An 11669-nucleotide genomic window follows, 5' to 3' on the forward strand; every position below is an offset into this window, starting at 1 on the left:
TTGATCTCATCAATATCTCAAGGGGTCTCATCGATGCTCATCAACATCTCAAGGGGTCAGGATGGGACCAAACTCTGCTGGTCTAATGAGTTTCACAGCAACTCGTGATCACGTCAGTAAACGCCATTTAAGATTTTCCATAAAGGCCATCACGGATCTTTTCCTTGTCTCGAACGGGTTCAAAGCAGCCCCAAAAGGAGCCCCCACCATCCTTGTTTCACTATGAACTGTAGTAAAGACTGGAAATTCCTGTTTTCAGGGGCTGAGCAGCTTCTAACAACCGCAGCCCAGTGTGGCAGTCAAAAACTGCTCTCTCTAAAGCTTCTTTGTACGTCAGCTTCTTCTTCGTTTTGGGGCACGTTATGACTCTAACGTACGATTTCTCATCTTGCATCTTCGTAGCCGTGACAGCGTCAACGACACCGCTCTTAATGGCGTCTTCCATCGTCAACCTGGAGCGAGTCGTTGGGTCTACCAGCCCACCCGTCAAGTGCTGGTACTCCAGGCAGCGCAGCCCCATTTCTCTGTCTGCGTTACTCACGTGCACGCCTTCGACCGCTGCTGCTGGTCCAGTAAAGACCAGTTCACACTGCCGAACCTGCCTGGCGCAGCCCTCATCGATCAACTCCCTCCGCAAAGCCTCCGAAACGCTGTACCTCTTCCCAGTGAAGGGATCGATGATGCCCCCTGTGCTGACCTGCGCCTCGAGACAGCGAAGGGCGGTAACTCTGTCCACCAAGTTTTTGCGCGAGGCTTTTAGGACTGTGATTCTCTGATTGGTTTCAGAGAGCCAGAACCCTGCTATAGGGCTGTTCACGTCTTTCTTTGGCTGCGAACTGCTCACTAAAATATCACCAAACTCGTTAGCTGTGATTAAGCCCTCCTTATAGGTATTCACTAACGCTCTGCTGATTCTACCCTGATTTAAGGCCTCCTCGATATTCAGCTGTACACCGGTTTTAAGATCCGTGAGCAAAAGGAAAGAATTCCCATCGGAGTCGAAACACGTCGACTCCTTCCAGTCGAATTCCTGTTCTGAAAGCTCAAGATACGTAGCTCTATCAACACAATTTTTTTTGTAAGCCTCATAGGAAGTCATCTCAGCTCCTGTTCCGACATCTACTACAGAAATCTTATGGCTTTTCTCTGCCGAGGGGCTGCTTATTTTCCTTTCCCCAACTGGAAGCAGAAAGCATTGACTGCTCAGGCTGAACACGCACAATTTCAGCAAGTCGCAGTAGTACATCTCTTTCCTGCTGTTCGGATTGTGGAAACACTTGGCGTTACTCGAAGGCTCATGCAGGAACTTCAGGATGGTGTTATTGACCAAGCCGAGCTGCACGGCGGTTTCCGGGGGCACACGAACGCTCCTTACGGGATCGATGACCCCTCCACTCGCAATCTGAGCCTCGAGGATGTTCTTCCCCTTCTGCCTGTCCAAAAGCCGAGCGTCCATAGCCTGGTACACAGAGAGCAGCTTCCCGGAGCAGCGGTATCCCAGCACGGCTTTCTCTGCCTCCAGCAGCCTGCTCCTGAACTCGTTATCCACCAGCCCTCTACCAAGCGACTCATCCACAGACACCGTCTGCCCCGTGCTGGGGTCGATGATGAAGCCGGTGGCTGCTTGGGCCTCTAAAAATGCCAACGCCAGCGCTTTGCCTATGAGTCTTCTCTTGGCTGCTGAAGCAAAGGAGAGGATTTCCTTGCTGGACTCGAGGTACAGCCCAGCCACAGCCGTAGGCTTAGTTAGAAACCTGTCCAGGCTTTTCTGAACCTCCTCAAGGGTTTTCTGCCCTGAAATGAGCTGCTCCACGGTGGGCCTGTCTAAAAGCCTCACTTCGGCCAACTGCCTGGCAGAGACATCGCGTCGGAGACCTCGGAATTTAATGTTGTCGTATTCCTCTGTGAAATGCTCCACCTGGGCAGCATCGTCAACTGCTCTGAACATCTCTTCCCCTACCACAGAGCTCATCTTTGCAAAGTCTTCTCTCCTAAACCCCTCGGATGCTTTGTATCCCTCAAAAAGTCTCTCCTCGTGACCGAAAGTCTTGTCGTGTTCTTGGTTGAGCGCGGTGACTTCAACCCGCATGTTCTTCACTATCTGCAACGGGAATTGTTGGACACGGTGAGCAACGGACCTGCAGAGCCCTGCATCATCCACCACCACCAAACGAGAGGGAGAACCTGGATCCAGGTCAGAAAGGAGAACTTGCTACGAGCACCGAGAGCAGAGAAACACAGACAGCAGAGTTGAAAGTGCATTGCCACTTCAGGCATTTATTAATAACAGGAACACGCCTAGACTAAGCAACAAGAACTGCTGTTTGTAGCTGTAGGAACTTGGTGCCGTTAGCCAAAGCTTATTTTGACCAATAATGATACGATTATGCGTGAGAATTCCTACTTCCAATACAAATTTTTAAAATAATGCGTTTCTCGGATGTTAACAAGCCTGCTACAAAGGTCTAATGAAAAGCTTTTCGTGTCACGAAGGGGTTCCCTTCACCAAGGCAAGGACACAAGAATACAGGACAGTGACAAAGCGTAACTAAAAACCCAAACAAGCCAAAAATTAGAACAGCAAACCCAGCGCTAGGAAAGAAAACCCTCACAAAACGCAGCGTGTACCTCCAGGGGATGCAGTTTTACCGCTCCCAACTCGTGCTTCACGTCTTCCCCGTGCCTAACGTTTTGTCTGGAGCTGTGCAGGTTCCTGTTTATCAACGTGTCCCTTTCCGAGGTCCCCGAAATCTGGCTCGCCTTGTCAAAAGTTATCTGGAACTGGGTACTCATCTGAGACACAAACTCGGTGAAGGACTGCGGCCTCGCATCTTCTTCCAGCGCCTGGTTTACGGCCGACATCTGGAACTGCAGCTCCCTGGGCACCACGTCGTCAGCGCTCACATAGACTCTGCTTTCCTCTATCTGATCGGATTTCAAACCCGACCTCTCCTGTTTCTGCCTCAGCAGAGGGGAGCCAGGCTTTGCGTGCGGAGGAAGCCGCTCAAATTCCCTGGCTGCGGTGCCGCTCAGGTAATGGAAATCGCTCCCTGCTCTCTCGCAGCTCCATTTCAAGCCCGAATCTTGCAGGTTACCGTTCTGCTGAACAAACATGAGGGGCTGGTGGTCGCTCTCATTGCCCTGCAGCTCCAACCTCAGCCTCAAGCTCTCAACCGCGCGCTTCTGCGCCTCCAGCTCCTCCTCCAGCCTCCGGCACCGCTGCTGGCGGTCCAGCTCCGCCTGCGTACCCTGCTGCAGCTGCTCCTGGCACACCCGCAGCCTCTCCTGCAGCTCTTCCACCTGCACCTTGTACAGCATCATGTTTTCCTCGGCCAGCTGCTTCTCTTGCTGCAGAGCGACGCATTCCAGCTTTACGCCAGAAATGTCCTTTTCTGTCGTGCTGTGGGACTCCAGTAACTTCTCCACCTTTTTCCTGAACTCCTCCGCCGAGTGTTTAAACTTAATGGACTCCTCCTGGAACAGGACCATCTTCTTGCGTGCCGTTTGCTCGTCCAGAGTCTTCTGATGGAGCTCGTCCTGCAGCTTTTTTAACTTACTACTCAGCTCTTGTACGTGAGCTTGCTGCAGCTGTAACTTCTGCTCGTTCGCTCGCTTTTCCATCGTCAGAGCGTTCGTTTGCGCGCTCAGACTTTTCACCTCCTGGTCAATGGTCAGGGTGGAAGCGCTCTGCTTCTCGTATTTCTGTCTGTATTCACTGGCCAGCTCTTTTGTCTTGGCCAGCTCAACTTCCAGGCTTTTGATTTTACACATGAATTCTTGCTCTATTATTGTCTGCTTGTGCAACTGCTCGTTGGTTGTACGCAGCTGCTCTTTGAAACCGTCTGCCAGGGCCTTTAACGCATCGTTTTTCCTCTGGATGCTCTGTTTTTCCAAAGCCATCTTCTCCGATTCAGACTGAACTCGCTTCATCACCAGTTTTGTTTCCGTATTCCACTTATTGAGGTCCTCTATCTTTCGTTGCAGTGTTTCTGACACCTGATTACTTTTGGCTAACTCGCTCCTCAGCATCTGGATCTCCTGATGGCTTTCTGCCTCTATTTTTGTCTTCTGAAGCAACTGTTCCTGAATTTTCTTGTACTGGTCCTGGAGGTGATTTGCTTCTCCTTTGCACGACTGCGTTCTCTGCTCAGCTGCCAGCTTCTCCTTCTGAAGAGAGCTGATCTGTGCATGTAAATGTTTGACAGTGATTTCGGTTTTAGTCTGGGATCGAGTTAACTCCTCTACCTCCCTTCTCAGCTGTGTCCTTTCCAGCTCCTCCTGATAGCTCATCTTGATTTTCTTGAGATCCATCGCTTCCTGCATTACCTCTTCAGCTTTGCCCGTGGTTCTCAGCAGCTGCTTGTCCAGCTCCTTCAGCTGCTGCAAATACCCCTGCTCTGCCTGGTCTTTCTCCTCCAACTTAATTTTCAGGCATTTAAGTTCACTGTTGACCTTATCCAGCTTTTCTTTTAACAAACGAGACTTTTCCTCTGATGATGATTTCTGAAGCTCGACTTCATTCAGTTCATATTTCAGGTCCTTGATAGCTTTATCAGCCTTTTTGTTGGCCAGGGTCAGCTCATCCACCTTCTGTTTAAGCTCTTCTACTTTTTTGGTGTCTTGTTTCCTCTGGAAACTCGTCATTTCGGACCCGGTCCTGTCCTGCCCAGCCGTGGAAGTGTCTGTGGTTACACAGTACCTGCCCTCAACCACCTGCCTTCTGGCAGCACTTTGCTCTTTTCCTAGCAGCTTTATTTCTGATAGATTCCCCTGAAATTCAAGGTCTTGCTCCATTTGCTTGACCAGTTTCATCAGTTTCTCCTCTCCTTCCGTTTTTTTCTCCAGCTCCTGCATTAAGGCCTTTTTTTGTTGCTCTAAATCGTGAAGATTGGTATCTTTTCTTCTCAGGTGCTCCTCAAGGCTTCTCCTGGTAAAGGTGCTTTCTTCTATTTGAATCCGAAAAGCACGGAGGTTTTCCTCCAGGATACTTCTTTGGCTCTCGGCCTGGGAAATGCGCTGCCTCACACGCTCCAGCTCCTGCTCTGCGTCTGCCTTCTCCTTCTCGACGCTCTCCAGATCCACTCGGCACTGCCTGGCCTCCTGCTCAGCCCTGCTCTTCTGAAGACAAATCTCGTCCATGTCCCTCTGCTGCTGCTTCAGCTCCTTTTCTGCAGCCGCCCTCACCTTTGGGAGCTCCTGTTCCGCTTTAAGTTTTTGTTTCTTCACGTCCTCCAACATCTCCTCAAGAGTCTTTACCCTTCCCATGAGCTTTCTGTTCTCATCAACCGTGCTGTTTTGCCGAGCCATTAAATCCGAATACGCCTCACGCACCGACGCTTCCTTGCTCTTTAACGCCTGTAAGAGAACGAGAGGAGTTGGGATGTGCTTTTTGTAATACAACACATGAAACACGTTAGGCTCTTTGAAAAGCAGAACGGGAAATACTTACTCATGCACACAGGGCACGTCCAGAAAGCAGGATGAGCAGCTCCCACCACCATCAGCTCCTCTCGATACAGAAAGCTCCAGCAAGCACCATTAGCCAGATATGAAACCCTCCACAAAGGCATCCACAAAGCGAGGAAGTCCTGAAGCCTCTCACTTCAGTCAGACGCCTCTTAGCAAGCAGCGTCAAACAGCAGCTCACGTCTGCTCTTCTCAAAGAAAGGGGCAGAGCAAACAGTGAGGCAAACACCATGTGCAAGGAGAAAGTGGCCCAACATTTCCGGATCAGTTCAGCAAATAACACAGGAGAAGTGTGGAAACGCCCTCCAAGATGAGAAACGGTGTCTCGAGCCAGAGCCAAGGTGCAGCAGCCTCAGAAGGAGCAGTGTCTGAGCCCCCCACGTCCACGCTGCATCGGCTCCCCCGGCCCCACGCTGGGGACGCGTACGAGCACAGCCCCAACGCGGCGCGGACGCAGTCAGAGAAGACACACGGAAACTGGGAACGTCCTCGTGAAAACCAGTTGGTTACTGGTGTCGTACGCTGGCAGACCAAGGGCAACTCTCAGGAGCAAGATGTGCGGTCACCAGGAACCACGTGGCTGAAACCGTACGTACCTTGTCTTCGTGGCCTCATTTACCCAGCGTGAGGTCAGAACACACCTATGCTCCTATGATCGCACGGACACGGCACGAAGGGTCATTACAGCAACCGTTTCAAACGAACAAAGTGCTGGTTTAGCTCAAATTCAGCGGATTTCCAGGATTTTTCACATGCTATATGGCACTGATTTCCTAAAGGGCTAATGCAAAGGCAGCTCCTTCAGTTCTTCTCTGCATTTCCCCGTGCCCCAATTTTAAACACACCCCAATGGACCCAAAACACTTCACTTGGCTCCTTAACAGACCTGCTTTTACGCTCCCACAGACACAAAATCTGATGTATTGTGCTTGATAAAGAACTAAAAATACAGATTCATTCGCGACCTACATCCTGTTAACTCTCATTATTTCTAATCAACGCGGCTGAGCATCAGCTGGGTGGAGAAAAGGCTGGCGATTAAACAGTAATACAAAATACACAAAAAGAATTTCATAGGAACTTAAAAAAAAAAATGTAAGCGTCCCCAACGCACAGTAATTAAGACATCATTAGCATATTCGTTGTTTAAATTATGTTCAATCAGCTTTAAATCACTTGACCTTGAGATATTTTGGGATCTGGATGTTGATTTGGATTGGTCTGGGATCATCCTCAAATCAGCCGCTTGATTTGCACTGCACGAGAACACCGGTACCTCATTAACAGCTGGTACCTCGTTAAAAGCTGGTACCTCATTAACAGCTGGTACCTCATTAACAGCCGTGCTCCTTGTCTCTTCGTTACCGCTGTCTCTTTTGTTTCCAGTCTCTTTCCCAGGTGAGGCTTCTTCCCCCGTTTTCTGGAGCTCAGGGTTTTTCCCAGGTACTTCTGTGCTATGGCCCTTACCTCTGCTGTCCACTTCTGTAACCAGCAACGAACCCCTGCATTTCTGGCCCTGTTCCACCTTGTCCTCTCCACTCCACTCCCTCCAGCCCGTATCTATCCTATCCAAACCATACACTTCACCCTGTGGTATTTTCTTCTCGCTTATGTTCTCCTCGTGACTCAAAAGTTTTGCTGATCCATGTTCTGACAATGGAAAACAAACCTTTCCCCCAGAAATAACTTCTGAGAGGGCTGTAGCTGCATTTAAACCACCAGCATTTCCTAGCAGCTCTGTACCTAAACATGGATCATTCTGCACTTCCACACCTAATGGATAAAAACCAGAGCCTTTTGCTGCACACCACTTCCCCACATCGCTGCCTGAAGAAACACCCAGAATTTCTTGTGCTGTGCTCTTGGCTTCACCTGGATTTAAACTGGATTTTTCTAGGACCTGGCTGTCTGCTCTGAAGTGCCCTTCATCCGGAGATGCTCTGTGCTGTGTGTCTGCACTGCTTCCAGCACCACCTCCCAAAGTTAATGCTGTTTTGTCCCCTCCGATGTCCCTGAAAGAGGACACGACCTCCTCTACAGGTGGTGTATCCTTTACAGCTGAATGAGCACCGCTGTCTCCATCGCACACCTGAAGCCCTGCAGCGTGTGCAGGCTCCTGGCCATCCTTACAGCCATAACTCACTGCAAAGCCGTGCTCTTTACACCGACACCCAACAGGAGTCCCTGGTGGGAAGTGCTGCTGCTCAGGGCTGACACCCAGGACACACATCCCAGATTTTGGAGCGACTTCACCTCTCTGTTCAGCTTCTGGTTGTGTTTCACAGCCTTTCTCCACTGGAGCATCACTCCCTGCCCTCCCTGGACCACGTTTTCCTGTGGTTGTCTGTAACAAGGTTGTCTTAACAACCTGCTCATTTAATGTTTCACCAGGATCGTTATTCACTCTCACACTGATCTCAACTGAATCATAACTGTCTCTTCTACCATTTTCTTCTTCATTTTGGTTACCAAAACCCATCACATTCTCTCGCTCTGTACGTAGCTTATTTCCCCTGTTGGCACTAAAGCTCCTTTCTTGACCACTGAAATCTGAGAATTGCTTTAATGCCCTATCAGTCTGGATGTCATCGTCTCCATCTACATCTGATTTTCTCCTGTGGATTCCCCGTGTGTCTGCTGTGTGTCGGGATTTACGGGAAGAGCTCTCTTTTTGCAGATCCTCCTCAGCCGTGGTGTTTTCACTGGGTGCGTTCTCCTCTCTGAACCCAACAGCTCCATCCCATCCCAAGCGGTGGTGAAAGGCTTCAGCTGACTCCAGGGGCTGCGGGACTGCTCTCTCCTCTGGCAAGCTCTGAGCACGACAGCACACGGGTTAAACCGAGAAATCACGGAAAGGAGCTTGGTATTTTCCTTATTCTGTGCATTCTTAATGCCACTACTGAGAGTGAGGAGGAAAGATCGGCACGGAAGAAAATCTTGGAACTATCACAGCCTTCAGATGTTTGATCTCAGAAGAAAAAAATCACCATTCCCCCTTTGAAAAGGATTAATTCACAGTCTGATCTGCTACCCTGATTGCAAAGAAAAACCCCATCAAATCACTCTGAGACTAGAAATCTCCTTGGGTTATCTTCAAAGAAGCCACCAAAGGTCCAGAGAGCTCCCAGGAGGTGGAGGAGATGGGAGAGGAGGGGATTTGATTTCCACAGAGCAGCCCTGGAGACAGCGCAGACCGAAACCCAAAGGAGTCCGAACGATTCCCTTTGCTCCTGCGCTGCGGCAGGTGGAGCATTCACTGCCCTCCTCATCCTCCTACCAACTCTTGCTCTGTTATCCTCCATACCTTTAGCATCAGCAGTCACTGAAACCCTCAGCTGTATTTCCCAACATTATCTACTTCCACCCAATGTGCTCCACCACTCCACGATGCAAAGACAAAGCCAGCACCTGAATTGTGCAACGTTCATTTAAGGACTTGGGGTTTTTCTTCTGTAATAATCACATTAAAATGTGCACCCTTACGAGAGTGTTAGCCAATTTTATGTAAATCACATAGGACTTCATTTAATGTGGGCATTATTTTAGAGATAGGCACTGTATAGATTGTACTAAAGCACTGTAGTCTTTAAAGAATGACCGTACAATCTCTTGCAGAGAGAAATATCTCCAAAAAATTTCAAGGTGTTGTCTTCTCAGTTACTTGGAAGGCTGATTCTGCAGCAAACCCGTACTCTGACTGATCTGACTGCTCAATTTCAGTAACTTCTTGTTAAGATGATGCAGCACTAAGCAGAAATAACGTTCTGTCTGACCCCAGGGAATCGATACAGTGGAGAGGCAGGAAGAAATAAATCTGAACACGTCAAAGAAACTTCAGGAACTGATTTGGGAGAGCACCACATCTCCCTGTGCAAAGAACTCCTGTATATGTTGTGATCAAGAATGCATACACTGGAATATTAAGGCCTACACAGGGTATCACCGATGCACGCACACTAAGTCTGCCCTCCTCTTAATATCTGCATTTATCCAAAAGATTAAGCCCTGAAATACTGCAGTATTAAAACATACCACATGTAACTACATCCCCATCAGAATTTAGCAACCATACGACCCTTCTAGCTGGAAGAACTGTACAATGTATGGATGGTATAGGACTTTGCTGATCTGAATGGCAATGGTGTAACTGAACACTCCTACATCCCTGTATGAGGTGCAGTATTGAAGGTGTTTTAGCCTTTCACATCTGCTCACGTGGTGAGTAACCCCAGCAGAAATGTTGCCCTGTTTGCCTGGCTCTCTGTGCGCCAGGGGAAGACTCACCTCCTCCTCCTCCAGCCTTTTCAGAGAGTCCCCTGCAAACTTAATGTACTGCGTCATCAGCGTCACCAGGGCGGTGTAACGGGTCCGTAAATCCATGAACTGCAGGGCAACAGCAGGGGAGGGGAGAGAGAAGAGAGCACCACCATTAACCTGCAGAGAATGAGAAACGGTGCTCCACAGCCTATCCCAGCTGGGGCTCCAAAATCCCCACTGTGGAATCCAAAGTCCTAATTTTGATCCCAAAGTTGGATGCCATCAGCAGGAGATCGTCTCAACATCTAAATACTGCAGAATGACCAATAGGGTATTTATCACAGCACAGATCTATATAGAAAAAATATAATCTTGCTTGGGTTACCCTATTGCATCATTAAAAAACCCTAAACCCCATTTGTGCTTACCCTGTTTTAAGCAAGGACTCAAAATCTGTGTTTTCCTGACCTAAGAAACCCATTTACCTCCTGAATAATGAAGTCTGATGAGCTCTGCATCCTGCGGCGCTTCACCGGGGACTTCTGCTGGGAGTCCACCATAGCTCTGTAGGTCATGGTCTGCAACTCGTAGTCCTGTGAAAAGAGAAAACTCAGTGCTTGGCACACCACGTGGTGCTGACACTACCGAGAAAGGGTTTATAACGTGATGTCTCACCTTCACAGCAGCTGAATACTGTTCTGAGTACTTCTGGCATTCATCTATTTTGCTTTGCTTCATTTCAATCTCGGACACCAGCATCTGTAAAATACAAATCTACATTTTCATCTGAAAGAGTCATTTTTATGACTATCATTGCGAGCGTTTCTACTTTATCTAACATCATAAATGTACACAACAGGCTCATTTCCATGCGTGCACAAGTACTCATCTGCCCAAGCCAATGTCCTGGGCTTTGTCAGGAGTAATGAAGAAGCCCTGCCAGATTGAATAACGAAGAGTGAACTTTAAATGAAATCTGGAATACATCATTTCACGCATAGAATTTGTTATTCTGTCTCTTACTTAAGTTGCATTTCACTCTTGCAGAGACTGCGTTGAGTTTAGCTCAATGAATACCCATAAACACCAAGGGCAGTACTGAATTGAAAATGATGTGGTAAAGTGAGTCCAGAATTTTAAGCTCTAAGGTTTTGATCTTGCAAATCTGAAAAACAAACCAATCTGGTATATAAAATGGCAATAACCAGTGATATATTCATGATGTTAGCTGCATTATAAACATAAACCCATAAAAGCTGGTGATGATTTGGAATTTTATAGTAAGGGCCGAGGGCTATAAGCAGCTCACATCAAGAAATGAGACTGCCACCACTGGTTACAGAGGTATTTTAATTCTCCAGTCACTACAGCAGTGCCACCCTGCAATGAGAGCCCTTCCGTACCCTGTGCTGGTTCAGCTGCTTGGCCAGCGCTTTGCTGTTCTCTGGATGGGTTTCTTGCATCTTTCGCTGAGTGTCTTCCACTTGTTGAATCCACGTGTCCAAGGAATTGTAGGTGTCTTTGTAGTACTTCAGAGATTTGTTAATGCCTTCCAAGTCACGCAACCTGGTTTTGTTTCAGAAGATAAGCCACATGGGAAACAGTGAGTAGTAAAGATAAAAAGCACAACACTAAGCCAAATCACAGAGTCACAGAATGTGAGGAGTTGGAAGGGCCCTGGAAAGCTCCCCCAGTGCAACCCCTGCCACAGCAGGATCACCAGAGCAGTCACACAGGAACACGGCCAGGGCTTTGGGTGTCTCCACACAAGGAGACTCCACAACCTCTCTGGGCAGCCTGGGCCATGCTCCAGAACCCTCACACTCACAAACTTTGGCCTCATCTTCAGCTGGAACCTCCTGTGCTCCAGCTTGGGACCATTGCCCCTTGTCCTGGCATTGGCCATCCCAGAGCAGAGCCTGGCTCCTTCCTCCTGACACTGCCCT

At 48.7% G+C, this 11669-nt stretch overlaps 1 protein-coding gene across 1 annotated transcript; it reads right to left on the minus strand.

The window, feature by feature from the left end:
- Positions 1-220: 220 nt before the first annotated feature.
- On the minus strand, positions 221-11289 carry LOC104545834 (plectin-like; the record flags this gene model as incomplete). Its single annotated transcript, XM_010191066.1, has 6 exons — positions 221-2101; positions 2629-5355; positions 9751-9849; positions 10209-10316; positions 10399-10482; positions 11127-11289. Coding segments are annotated over 6 exons (5062 nt in total), but the record flags the coding sequence as incomplete, so codon positions are not given.
- Positions 11290-11669: the final 380 nt, after the last annotated feature.

This window comes from Mesitornis unicolor, unplaced genomic scaffold (assembly GCF_000695765.1).
Source record: "Mesitornis unicolor isolate BGI_N332 unplaced genomic scaffold, ASM69576v1 scaffold27110, whole genome shotgun sequence".
Lineage (NCBI taxonomy): Eukaryota > Metazoa > Chordata > Aves > Mesitornithiformes > Mesitornithidae > Mesitornis > Mesitornis unicolor.